The 13,775-nt window shown below is 43.5% G+C and overlaps 1 protein-coding gene across 2 annotated transcripts in view; it reads right to left on the bottom strand.

Annotated features, from left to right (window-relative positions):
- Window positions 1–13,775, bottom strand: part of Kcnk10 (potassium two pore domain channel subfamily K member 10) — a 149,256-nt gene that overhangs the window by 62,062 nt on the left and 73,419 nt on the right. For both annotated transcript variants that reach the window (XM_045155095.1, XM_004649357.2), the window contains exon 3: window positions 8,055–8,172. In XM_045155095.1, coding sequence (XP_045011030.1) covers window positions 8,055–8,172 — 118 coding nt within the window. The remainder of the gene's footprint in view (window positions 1–8,054; window positions 8,173–13,775) is intronic.

The raw sequence follows: 13,775 nt of genomic DNA, 5'->3' as shown, positions 1-13,775 counted from the left end.
ACCTCACCGTTAATGAGATCACAGCTATACTGACTGCTCAACTTTCCTGACTCCTAAGTAGTGGGAAATTTCTCAGGAAGAATTATGGAACCTGAGTTTTCTTACAAGCCTTTTACAAGCCTTGCAGTGAATGAACTTACCACAAGTACTTAAAAAGTGATTATTTTCTCACTACATTAATCTTCCTCACATTGTATTAAGGATTTCCCAAACTGTATGACTAGGAAAACCATCTATTCTAGAATTAAATTTTACCCAATTTAATGGCATTCAGCTTGCAATACAATTATGTTACAGTTAAGACAGAGAAATAGTGGGGTTATTTTTTATAAATTCAAAAGGACAAAAATTCAAATTCTTCTGCAAGCTCTCTGTCATGATACTGAAGTACGTAGGCTTTGGGGACTGGGTTAGGGTTTTGTTTGCTTTTGCCTGCATGGTTGCTCTGAAGTAGCTGTTTGCTGGTAGCCAAGCATCTTTCTTATTTGGAAGGACCCCCCCCCCCCGCCATCCTGGGCATAAGTGGTGCCCTGCCTCTGGCTATAAAAAGACCAGCCACTCAGGCAGCCAGAATATAGGTACATGAGCCCAGAGTCTCTCCTTGTACAGTATGGCTCTGCCTAGAACTTTAAATCAGGAGCATATGACCCAGAGATGGCAAGAGATCACAGCTGCAGGAGCCAGCAGGTTCAGGTCCTAGGCATGGGGTCAGGCTCTGTTTATGGGGCCTCCTGAACTCTGTTCCATCTGTCTGTATTAGTTAGGAGCTTTTCCTCAGTGCAGATAATTTTTCAAAAATCTAATGCAAAATAAAAATCCAATGTAGACTAGCTTAAGCATAAAAAGAGGTTCTGGTTGACTCTGGTTAAAAGGAGATTTACTATCTGTTTCTTATGCTTTGTGAGTAGTTCCATGCTGTGGTGGCTTGACTCAGGTGTCCCCCATAAACTCAGGTGTTCTGATTGCTAGGTTCCCAGCTGATGGAGATTTGGGAATTAACACTTCCTGGAGGCAGTGTATTGCTGGGGGCGGGCTTATGGGTGTTATAGCCAGCTCCCCCTTGCCAGTGCTGGGCATGCCCTCCTGTTGTTATTGTCTACCTTATGTTGGCCAGGGGTGGTATCCACCCTCTGCTCATGCCATCATTTTCCCTGCCATCGTGAAGTGTCCCCTCAAGTCTGCAAACCAAAATAAACCCTTAAGCCCTTTTTTCCTAAAAGCTGCTCTTGGTCAGGTGATTTCTGCTAGCAATGTGAACCCGACTGCCACACATGCAGAACTCAGAGGATATGAACATAACATCATTTACTACCATCCCTTTTCTTACTCCGCTTCTTCAATGTTAGCTTGATTCGACACAGAGAAACCTGTCAAGGGAAGACAGTAACCAGCAGTGAATTGGGTCTATTCATTTTCCATGTTTACATCCATAAGAAAATGAGGAAATCATTGTCCTCAAAGCTCAAGCAAAAACCCAGGAGGTTCTTGCTGGCCTGCTCCAGATCTTGTGTCCATCTTGAAACTACTGACGATGGCCAAGCATTGAATTTCTTAGTATAGACAAGGTGATTCTTCTCCCAATGCCTGGGGTCATGAGCAGGAAAGAGATGTTGGAAATGCAGGTGTTAAGACACAGGTTAACTTAGAAAACAGATCCCCATCAACAGAAATAAACAACAAAGGGTCAATAGATAGCATTAGCACTTTATTGAAAAAAGATTAGCAGTTCATAGTCCAACATAGCTATAGACTATTTAATGCCTTAGATAAAACACTGACTTCACCATTTTATAAAACAAGAAAATCAAAAGTTTTCTTTTTTTCCCATCATCTTTGATATACTATACGATTATCTTCTGGCTCTGGAGACCATTTTCCAAAAGGTACCTCTGGAAATAGCTCAGATTTCTTCAACTTTAGTTGCTTTACAATAAGTCCTTTTACATGCATAACACATTTCCCCATGCTAATAACCAGACTGTCAAACACAGTGAAGCCTGACATCGGTCTTCTCTGATGGACCACGGTGACAGCCGCGGGTCGGCTGAGGTTTGTAACAGCAAGTAGGCCAGGTCACATGCTTCCTCCATCAGGTATAGTCTGTCTATGAGCTCCTACATCCTAGTTTCATTTGCAGGGTCATGTAAGGTTCCTAGGCCCCAGACCTGTTGTATAGTGACTGGCCAAAATCTGCAATAGCTTATGGCATATTTCAAAATGTGCAAGTGTAAAATTAGTGAGGAAGAGAAATCGATTCATCCTTAAAGCGGTCAGGTCCCATCCAAATAGACGAGAGCCTGGCTAGAACAAAAAGGCACATAGAAAAGGATTTTCTCTCTCCTCCTACTCTCTCCTCTCCTCCCTTACCTTCTCTCTTCTTCCACCCCCCTCCCCATGTCTGAGATTCCCTGCCCTCCTTCTCCTGCCTTTGAACATCAGAAATCCAGCCTCTCTAGTCATGGACTTCTAGCTTCTCGGGCTTCTGTCTTAGACTTCCACCATCAGCATTCCTAGTCTTGAAGCCATTGGACTGGAACTAAGTCATGCTCCTGGCATCCCAGTGTCTCCAGCTTGCAAAAAAAAAATTCCCTGTCCTGCGTCTATACACATATCTTATTGGTCCTGTCTCTCTGGAGACCCCAACAAATACAAAGCTTTCTAAGTAACAATGAGAAATCTCTTTCATCTCAGTTGTTCATATTACACATAAATGTCATCCCAACTTTCATGATTTCACCATGAATGAAACAATGCTCAGTTTATACTCATCTTTTTTTTAATATTTTTATTTATTTGAGAGTGACAGACAGAGAGAGAAAGAAGCAGAGAGAGAGAGAGAGAGAGACAGAGAATGGGCGCGCCAGGGCCTCTAGCCACTGCAAATGAACTCCAGATGCGTGCGCCCCCTTGTGCATCTGGCTAACATGGGTCCTGGGGAATTGAGCCTCGAACCAGGGTCCTTAGGTTTCTCAGGCAAGCGCTTAACCGCTAAGCCATCTCTCCAGCCCTATACTCATATTTAACACTATTGAAGACAAGTATATTGCAAGTTAGAAACAATCAAATTTAAAATGTGAGTACTAAATCTACAGGTGCAGATGAAATCTCAGCTAAGAAATTCAAGAAGTAATTGGGAGGTATGGTGCTTTGATTCAGGTATCCCCCATAAACTTATGTGTTCTGAATGCTACATCCCCAGCTGGTACCAGTTTGGGAACCAGAGTCTCCTAGAGGCAGTGCATTGTTGGAGGCAGGATTATGGGTGTTATAGACAGCTTCCCCTTGCCAGTGTTTGACACACTCTCCTGCCACTGCTGTCCACCTGATGTTGGCCAGAGGTGATGGCCACCCTCTGTTCATGCCATCATTTTCCCCTGCCATTATGGAGATTTCCCCTCAGCTCTGTAAGCCAAAATAAACCCTTTCCTCCTACAAATTGCCTTTGGTTGGGTGTTTTCTGGCAGCAATGCGAACCTGACTGCAACAGTAAATTGGTACCGAGAAGTAGGGTTGTTAATGCTAGAAACCTGACTGTAATTTTGACCTTCGGGGACTGATTTGAGGAGGTAATAATGGAAGGATTTGAAACCTTGGCCTAAGAGACACCTTTCAGTGCTGTAAGTACATCCTGGTGGTCTATTCTGAATTGAAAGACTGTATGCAGAGAGAACTAAGGACTGTGAGGTTTGGCTTATCAAGGGAGAAAAGAGCTTTGCCTGAACTGGGCTAGGAGCAGTTTGTGTGAGAGGCTTGCTTTTATGCCCACATCCTGGGAACTTGTGCAGAGGTGTCTTGCACAGAAATGAACTGGTGTGAGCAGATGGATATGGCACAAAAAGAAATGAAATCCTTGGGCCAAAACTGCTGCCTGTTCAGCTATAATTGCTTCAGAGATTACAACTATTGAGATTGGGCCAGGTGATCAATACATAAGAACAATAGGAAGAATGCTGACTCTTTTGAACTAAGGGTCTTGGATGCTGAAGGGGTTTTCCTTCTCTTCAAATTCAGCTTTATTCCCCCTGGATTAGCAGGCTGGTAGCCTACCTGGGACTACGGAACAAAGCAACTGCAGGAAAGCGAGGATCATTAAATTTGCAACATGGTTTTGTTTTTTGGAAATGGCCATGGGAAGTGTGAAGCAGGCTTACCATATGACCTGCATAGAAGCCCAGTGGAGCCATGAGAATAAACCATGGGTTGTAGTGGAAATCCAGCGGAGATTCCAGCGGGATGGCTGCCAAGGAAAGCTGCCAGCACTGGATAAAGTTTTCCCAGACTGTAGATAACCTAGCTGGAGGGGCAGAACTGAAACTCCAGAGAATCTCTACTAGTTTGAATTGTCAGATTTGGAGACTTGACACTGGTTAGAGTTGTCAGACTTGGAGCTAGAGAGTTTGATGTTTCCTGTTTGTCTTAAATCTTGTATGGGTTCAATTTCGCCTTGGTATTCCCAGTGCCAACTTTTACAGTGTGAATGTTTATTCTGTGCCATTATGGGGTTGTTGTTGTTGTTGTTGTTTGGTATTATGGCTTAGTTACAAGACCTTAGACTATGGGTATGTTTGAACATCAATGGGATTAACAAAAATTATGGGGACTTTTAAAGTTGGACTGAATGCATTGCATTTTACATCAGGGATGGTTATCAGTTTATGGGGGCTAGGGGTGGAATATGGTGGTTTGATTCAGGTGTTCACCCAAAAACTTATGTGTTGTGAATGCTAGAACCTCAGCTGGTGGCAAGTTGGGAACTGAAGCCTCTTGGGGACAGTGTATTATTGAGGGTGGGTATATGGTAGTTATAACCAGCTTCCCCATGCCAGCATGTGGCACACTCTCCTGTTGCTTTTGTCTACCTGATTTTGGCCAGGAGATGATGTCCACCCTCTGCTCATATCAATGGAACTCCCCTTGAGTCTGTAAACCAAAACAAACCCTTTCCTCCCATAGGCTCCTCCTAGTCAGTTATTTTCTGCCAGCAACAGGAGAAAGAAAATTCCCCTAATGATTACAAAAATTAAATAAATCAGAATGAGTACATGGCAGAGCAACACTCTCAAAAACATGCACATGCACAACCACACATGTATGTACATATGCACACACACACAAAGGATAGACAGGCTAAAGTTGGTCTGGGAAGATGTCTCAGCAGTTAAAGGTGCTCACTTGCAAAAATTGCCAACACAGGTTCAGTTCCCCAGCACCCACATAAAGGCAGACGCACAAAGTAGCCCATGATCTGGAGTCCATCTGCAGGGGCAAGAGGCCATGGCATGCCCATACTCCCCCTCTTTCTCTCTGTCTCTCTTGGTAATCAACAAATAAAAATAAAAAAGGATAACGTTTGCAAGGTGAATGTAAAATTTTAAGAATGAAAAGGAAGTAGGATGTAAGTAATAGACATAGAAATCAGGCGATGAAGTTATAAAAGATGTGAGGCTAGAATCCCCAAAGAACAAAAACCAAAGACAAACGGCAGAGAAAATGTTAAAGATGTCAATCAAGAAGGCTTTCCTGAAATAAAAAGCAAAAAACCTAGTAATGCATTTGAAGAAATCATCTTTTACTATCTGTTGAAGTCAGATTCACATTGCTGGCAGAAATCACCAGGCCAAGAGCAGCTTTTGGGAAGAAAAGGGTTTATTTTGGCTTATAGGCTTGAGGGGGAAGCTCATGATGGCAGGGGAAACAATGGCATGAGCAGAGGTTGGACATCACCCCCTTGCCAACATAAGGTGGACCATAGCAACAGGAGAGTGTGCCAAACACTGGCCAGAGGACACTGGCTATAACACCCATAAGCCCACCCCCAACAACACACTGCCTCCAGGAGGCACCACTTCCCAAATCTCTGTCAGCTGGGAACCTAGCACCCAGAACACCTAAGTTTATGGGGGACACCTGAATCAAACCACCACACCATCTAAACAGAAGATGAGGATGGAGATAGAGAGCAACAACAAGGCTGGCAGTGGTGCTAACATCAGGAGATGGTAAAGCATCACCATGTGACCTGTTACAAAGAAAATCTGAGGGGCCAGGAAGATTGTTCAGGGGGAAAAGTGCTTGCTGTTCAAGCATAAGGACCTGAGTTCAGATCCCCAGCAGGCATGTAAAAGCTGGGCGCTAAAGAGACAGAGACAGGAAGATCCCTGGGGCCTGCTGGCTAGCTAATCTTACTCAACCAGTGAGCTCCAGGTTCAGTGAGAGTCCCAGTTTCAAAACATAAGGTGGGGCTAGAGGAACAGCTCAAGAGTTAAGGCACTTGCTTTCCATCAAAGCCAAAGGACCCAAGTTCTATTCCCCAGGACTCACATAAGCCAGATGCACAAAGTGGTGCATGCTTCTGGAGTTTGTTTGCAGTGGATGGAGGCCCTGGCACATCCATTCTCTCTGTCTCTGTCTCTGTCTCTCTCCTTCTCTCAAATAAATTAATAAATATAAATTTTAAAAATTAAAACACTTGTCTTAAAAAACATAAGGTGGAGAGAGATGAGGAAGACATCCCATGACAACCTGTGGCTTACACACACCCACACACATATGCACAGTCCATGCACACAAATATGTGCCCATAAACATATAAACACACATGCATATGTACACACTATACAAAAAAAAGAAAGAAAGAAAACCTGAGTCAGTGAAGTGGTTTCTCATCTCCCCCACACTGTCCTTCAGGTGAGTGCCAAGCTATCCTTTGAACAATGCAAGAACCCAGGGAATATTACACCTCGGAACCTTCACTTTTAAGACAACATCTCACTATGTACCCCAGGCTCACCTTGAACTCAGTCTACACCTCAAAATCTCGAGATTTTTCTGCCCCTATCACCCAAGGGCTGGAATCAGAGGTATGCACCAGTATGTTCACATTCTTAACTCCTCAGGATGACTTCCAGACAGACAATAATAAAGAAAACCACAGCAGAGAGACTGGAGATGAACACAGCCAGCATTCAACATAGAGCTGCAATTGTCCAAAGCAAATAGAAAGGTGAGAGCACAGAGGGTAGACTGGGTACCTGGTGGAATACAGACAATAATGGACAGGTGACACTTGCTCTATGCTGGGAAGGGAAACTGGGACATGAGATGAGTTCACTGACTGCCTTACATAGGATAGTGAGAGCCAAGGAGTGTTATTTAAAGCTGGAAAAATCACATAATAGAAGTCATTCTACTTAATTATTTTAAAGAAAACATTAGCAAGATGATGTCAACTAAAATCGCGTGGAGAGAAGGGAGAAGAGGAGTCATAGCCCATATCAGGGGGATATATAAATACTGGCTAATAACAGAACACTAAGGTTATTATGCACTATTATAGCCAGAAAGTAATCACTAAAACAAACCTGAGTATTAGGAAATACACACACACGTGCACACACACACAAGCATGCACACACCAAATGAAAAGCCACTGCAGGGGGGAGTGGTGCCCTTCACTGTATGATCAGTTGCAAAGAGTATTTTCCAGAGTCACCTTAAAGCAAATGTTCAGCTTGACTCTAGTTAAACTTTCCTGGGAAGACAGGAAAAGGGAAGAAGCAAGCACTCTCTTCAAGTGGGATAGGGAGGAAGAAAGAGAACTCCTCACCTTCAACAATGAGAAGTCAAGAAATAACCTCTAAAACTGAAAATTCCAGTGTGGTATTTAAAGACATGAAGGTCAAAATTAATATCATCAAGCAAACAGATGCAAGTGGTTTTCTCTGGGAATGCTTTTGTAAAAAGCCAGAAAGGGTTAGAGAGTATCGTTGTCTCTAATGAACTTTGTAGAATATTTTGGTTCATAATATACAGAGAGAGAGAGAGAGCAATCTGAGGTCAACGGATCAATTCATATTTTCTACTGGAAACTTTTCACAAAAATCTTAGGTTTTCATTGTGAAATCTTCACTCTGCTTTGCTTTTTCCTGCCACAACTACTTATGTACTAGACAGTGTGCCACGATCCTCCTCCCGCCTCCACAACCCCTGGGTGCGAGGACAAGCCCTTTGGGCAGAGCCTGCAGGGGGGGGGATATTAGCAAATGAGTGGATACCTATGGTGGTGATGACGGTCCCAGCAAAGAAAAAGGCACTTCCAAGGTCCCAGTGGCTGCTGCTGTTGGAAGAGTTTCCTACTGGACTGACGCCTGCATTGTCAGCATCCAGGGCATGCTGCGAGAAAGAAAACATCAGGAGACTCAGCTTAAAAGGACTTTTTTTAAAAATGTTTCCAATAAATGACTCCTCTACTCAAATGCCCTGCAATAATGAAGAGTCTACTGCTGAAACAGATGAAAGTTCAGTCCACAAAGTGAGATACAGTGCACCAATTTAGAAAGATTAGAAAATGAGTTAGGACACTGAGGAGGACTGGAGAGATGGCTGAGTGGTTAAGGTGTTTGCCTGAGAAGCCCAAAGGACCCAGGTTTGATTCCCCAGGACCCACATAAGCCAAATGCACAAGGTGGAGCATGTGTCTAGAGTTCATTTGCAGCATTGGAGGCCCTGGCTTGCTCCACCCCCCCTCTCAGAAATTAAAAAAATGATAAAAATAAGTTGCTGAGGAGATGACTCAGTTGGTAAAGCCTTGCAAGCATGAGGAGCTGAGTTCGATCCCAGAGTCCATGTAAAGAGGTGTGTGTTGCAATGTGCGTCTAGAATCCATTGCTGGGGAAGCAGAGACAGGAGGACCCCCGGGAATCCCTGGCAGCTAGTCTAGCTTTATAGGAGAGTGTCTGGCCAATAAGAGACCCTGCCTCAGATTAAAATCATAAAAGAGGCAGACTGCACCTGAGGAAAGACACCTGAGGTTGTTCATGGGCCTCCACACGTGCACACACACACACACACACACACACACACACACACACAAACACAAATGAGTTTTAAGTGGGGGAAAATATAGGATTTAGAGTATGGTAGTACGTACATAATAACTCTAGATTCTCAGGCAAGTTATCTCAACCTCTCCATGCCTAGTTAACTCATTTGAGATTGGAGGATGAAGATCTTCCCTTGCTGCATTCTGAGGACTAAATGAGATGGTCCCTGTGATTTTCATAGCTTGATGTCCCTTGGTCAGGGTTTAACAGAGACAGCCATGTGACGTCACAGACAAGGAGGGCACACTCTAAGAAGTGGATTGGGTCAATAGGTGATTCTGTCATTGTGTAAATATGATAGCGCATGCTAACACAAACTAAAATGGCTATGATGTCATTAGATGTTACAGTCTACTGGGGCCACCATCATATAAGTGACCAGTTGTTAGCCAAAATGTTATACAGCCCATGACTGTGGTATCAATTTCATAACTGTCATTTCACTCACTCACTTCCCATATGTGTATCATTCCTCACTCTTTAAAAAAAATAATAAACTACATTAACCCCTTGCTGACTCCTAGATTTGGAATTCCATATATCTTAACATTGTCATTTAATTTCCCACAAAAATAATCCGTTCTCATCTCTCAAAGCAGGAAAAGTCTCCACTCCAGGCAGGACACTCCATGAGGTCTTCCCTCATTTTATGTGCCTTGGCTTATGGCCTCCAGCAAACTGTGCCCAGTTTTCAGAGTCTAGTTCAGGCCCCTCTCTTTCTAGGAGCCTCTGTCTGTGCATTGGAGCCCACCGCTGCGCCCATCCCTGGACTCCCACTTTTCACCAGTTCCACACGTTCCCGGTAACCCTTCTCTAGCTCAGCGGGAGCTCAGCGGGAGCCCCGAGCTGCCCGCCGGCCCTGCCGCTCTGGTTGAGGCTGGGGAAAGCGATGGGAGAGGAGAGTGCTAGACTACAGCCCAGGTACCTGCTGCCGCCCAGGTGAGCTACGGTGACAGCGCGACAGGCAGAGGCTTCAGAGAGAACGTTAGCAGATACATTCCTGGGCGAAGTTGGAATTACTCTGTATAGAGAGTGCAGGGCACACGTAATGAAAGGCGTTTGCATTGGACCTCAGCCACGCACATGCAGCAGGCCTCAGACAGAAAATGGTGATTGTCACAAATCAGATGAGGACCGAAACAACAGTCACCCTTACAGTGGTTCTTCAACACGGACGCTTATAGAGCTAGTCCAAGCCCGCTGGCCCAGGGGTAAGCCGCCGTTTCTGTAAAGGGCCACAGAATAGATAGTTTTGCTTTGACAGGTAACATATGGTCTCTGAGGAATAGGTTTCTTTTTCAATAAATGACTAACTATGCCAAACTCATTCTGACTTCGAAGGCACAGAAATAAGCTGCAGGCTAGATCTGGCAGACAAGCAAGTCATTGACCAGATGATGGGGAGGGGAGCCTCTTGCTTCTAGGAACATGAAGTAATTTTTGTTTTGTTTTGTTCTGTTGACAATTTACATGCATATACATGATGTGTTTTGATCGTAACCTTCTCCCCAAACCTTCTTTTGTTCCCCCGCCCCCAACCCCATTCCACTGACTCCCTGCTTCGTCCAGCTATTCCTTCTTCTGCTTTGATGCCCCCCCCCCCCGCAACCTCCATAGTCCATGATGGGATGCTGAAGGGCCTAAGATTGTGCAGATAACAACAGCTGCTAGAAGGTCATGAATTCTACAGCCACTAAGAAGATACTGAAGTGTTACGAAGGTCGTAAGCCAGCCATGGTGTCTAACATAAACCCTAGCACCCAGGATTTAACATCCAGCTGCAGGGGATGTGCACAGATATCTTTGGCAATTGTTTAAAGCAGCCTGATTGACAGGATAACTTATTCACTCAGGAATGTTGTCGGCTCTGCTTGTGAGAAGAGACAGGTGAAGAGTGCTTCCTGCTGGTAAAATCTCCATTTCCTCTGCGCTGTGTGAAAGCCAGCTGACCACTGCACAAGTCCTTAACCAATGTTTATACCCTCATTATCTACCCAGCTGTGAAGGTACTGCTCAATTCCAGAACAGTTCTAAGGCCTCAAATCACATCATCAATACCTAATAATTTACCTCATCTACAAAGCTTCAAAGAGAGTTTAGGTTCAGCCAAGTGTCAGAGAGCTGAGAATTTCACGTAAGCATCATGAATAAACCCAGCACCACATATAAAAATACGCATTTGCAGGACAGACAAATGGGCATGATTATCTGTTTCATAAAAAAATCTGAAGATACCTTTTCAAGTTTCATTTCTTATGAACTGTGCAATTTATAAATGTTTAATGTTTACATATGCAACCCTCAAGGAAAGCGTTTAGCACCTGAAAGGAAAGGGAAACTAGCATTTGTTAAGAGCCTAAATACAGCCAGGTGTGTTATAAGTGCCATTACATTTCAGCCTTTCTACAGCTCGCAAGAAAGAGCGTCATTTCGTTCCTAGCTCAGACATGAAGGAAGACAAGCCCAGGAAAGTTAAGTCCCTTGTCCTCCATCACACAGCCAGGACGTAGAGAAGCCACAATTCCAATCCTGTCTAGCCCACAACAGACGGCTTGTGCCCTTTACTCCACACATGACACCCAGAACACACCCCGCTTCTCCCACTCCATCCTCACATCCAGACTAAATAAAGGAGGAAGATGGTCATTCTCCAAAAATGTAAACAGAAGGTATCTCACAGGGGGTCATTTCTAATCAGACTACAAGTTTGGGAGACCCAAACTTATTTGGCTCTTGGAGCTGGGGAGAGTTTAATTTCTCCATGCTAAATGCTAAAATTAAATGTGTGTGTGTGTGTGTGTGTGTGAGAGAGAGAGAGAGAGAGAGAGAGAGAGAGATAAAGGTTTAGTTTATACCCTGAAAGGAAGGGAAAAGAGAAAAAGAGAGAGCAGAAAGAAAAGAAAGAAAGAAAGAGGTGTTAACTGACAAGCTTTGTCACCTCAATGCTGGGGACTTACAAAGAGCAACTCCACCTAGGATCCAATTGTAACTGGGTCCTTATCTGTGATGTACATGTCCCTCTCTTCCATAAATCTTCCAGAAGGTGGGCAATGCACTCAAGTGCCTGTTGGAAGCAGTTTGTAGAAATTACACATAAGGGCTGCTATGAGCATGCTATGACTACGGGTGACCTGAGCCAAATTCACTGGGAACAAGACAGAAGCTGAGGAGGAAGGAAAACAAGCTCCTAACAAGTCCCCAACCCTTTTGTGGGGCATTGGATAAACCTAACCCTAGAGGTTTGTTTCTATCTATAATTATAATGACTCAGCAAACCTGAATATAACCATTATAACTTGAATTAGGTGTTTCAAGTCTTAAACTGTTAACTGAAAAATAAAAATTGCATGTCTGGGGGAGTATCATGTGATAATGCTCAAGCCAGAGTAAAAATTTATCTCCTCAAACAAGCATCATTTATTTATGGTGAAATCATCCAAAAATCCTTCTAGCTCTTAAATAACATATCCAGTAGAAACATTATTTTAACTCAATAATAATAATAACTCTAAATGAACCCCTGGTTTTAACTTCTATTAGTTTTGAAAAGTATTTTCAAATAATCTTAATGGTTTGAGCACACATAAAATATTTTACAATTAAATGCATTTGCTTTAAGGTTTTTTTTAATTTGTATTCATGCTATAAAAGTGCAGATAAGGGCTGGAGAGATGGCTTAGCGGTTAAGCACTTGCCTGTGAAGCCTAAGGACCCCGGTTCGAGGCTCGGTTCCTCAGGTCCCACGTTAGCCAGATGCACAAGGGGGCGCACGCGTCTGGAGTTCGTTTGCAGAGGCTGGAAGCCCTGGCGCGCCCATTCTCTCTCTCTCCCTCTACCTGTCTTTCTCTCTGTGTCTGTCACTCTCAAATAAATAAATAAAAAATGAACAAAAAATATTTAAAAAAAAATAAAAAATAAAAAAGTGCAGATAAGCCAGCCTATCATGAGTGTCTGAGTGAAACGACACAGCACAACTGTGTATGTTATATGGGGATCAATCAACATCCACATCAAGGCAGGTCTTGATTTCAGACTTCAAAGAACATCATTTGTTCACCTAAAAGTTTAATGATCAAGTTCACAGAGATCTTTTTAATAGATAGATAGACAGTGTATATATAAGAAGGCATTACATTATAATTCCATCCCTTCCTGAATTTCCTTTTTTGCCTCTATGGTAAAATTTCCAGCATCTATTCAGCTGTCTATCAAATGATTCAAGTGTGAATGGTTAAACAAGTGCTTAAATGAATGAACAAATTAAAGCAATAAATGTAGGCACGTGATCTTCCCAGAGGTGAGAGAGAAAAACTTTATTATTTTATTTTTTGGTAAATCAGATAACTATAAAACTTACACACACACACATGCATGCATAGATGTGTGCATGCATGCACACCTATGTGTGTGTTTACCTAAAACAAGTGGGGAACTGACTTGGAGGAGGGCATGATCTTAAAGGACCTGGATCTCATTTCTTCTGTCTCCTTTTTTCCCATCCCCCACACCATGCATTAAGACCACCTTGAAAGTAGAAGAAAGCAACCTTTCAGAATGAGCTATCTGAGAGCCTGCATGCAGGAAGGGAGGAGGGGGAGGTAATTCTCCCCCTGCAGGACCCCCATCAGGCCCCTCCCTTGAGGTAATGCGGGCCTGCATAAATCACCCCTCCACACAGTACAAGATGCCATCATGAATGTTAGTACTGCCCGGGGATGAATGATGACCCACAGGAGACCAATAGCTGTCTGGGGCTTTTCTCCCATGATCTGTGTACTCGGTGAGATCATCTGTTTTTCTGTTTCCGTATGGGGCAGCATACAGACAAACAAGAGTAGAGCCAATCATCGCCGTGTCCTCTCAGATTAGCTGAAGAAATCAACGAACTCCTGA

Source organism: Jaculus jaculus, chromosome 7 (assembly GCF_020740685.1).
Source record: "Jaculus jaculus isolate mJacJac1 chromosome 7, mJacJac1.mat.Y.cur, whole genome shotgun sequence".
Taxonomy (NCBI): domain Eukaryota; kingdom Metazoa; phylum Chordata; class Mammalia; order Rodentia; family Dipodidae; genus Jaculus; species Jaculus jaculus.
Note: the sequence above shows the minus strand (reverse complement) of the source record. Positions and strands in the feature narration are given on the sequence as shown.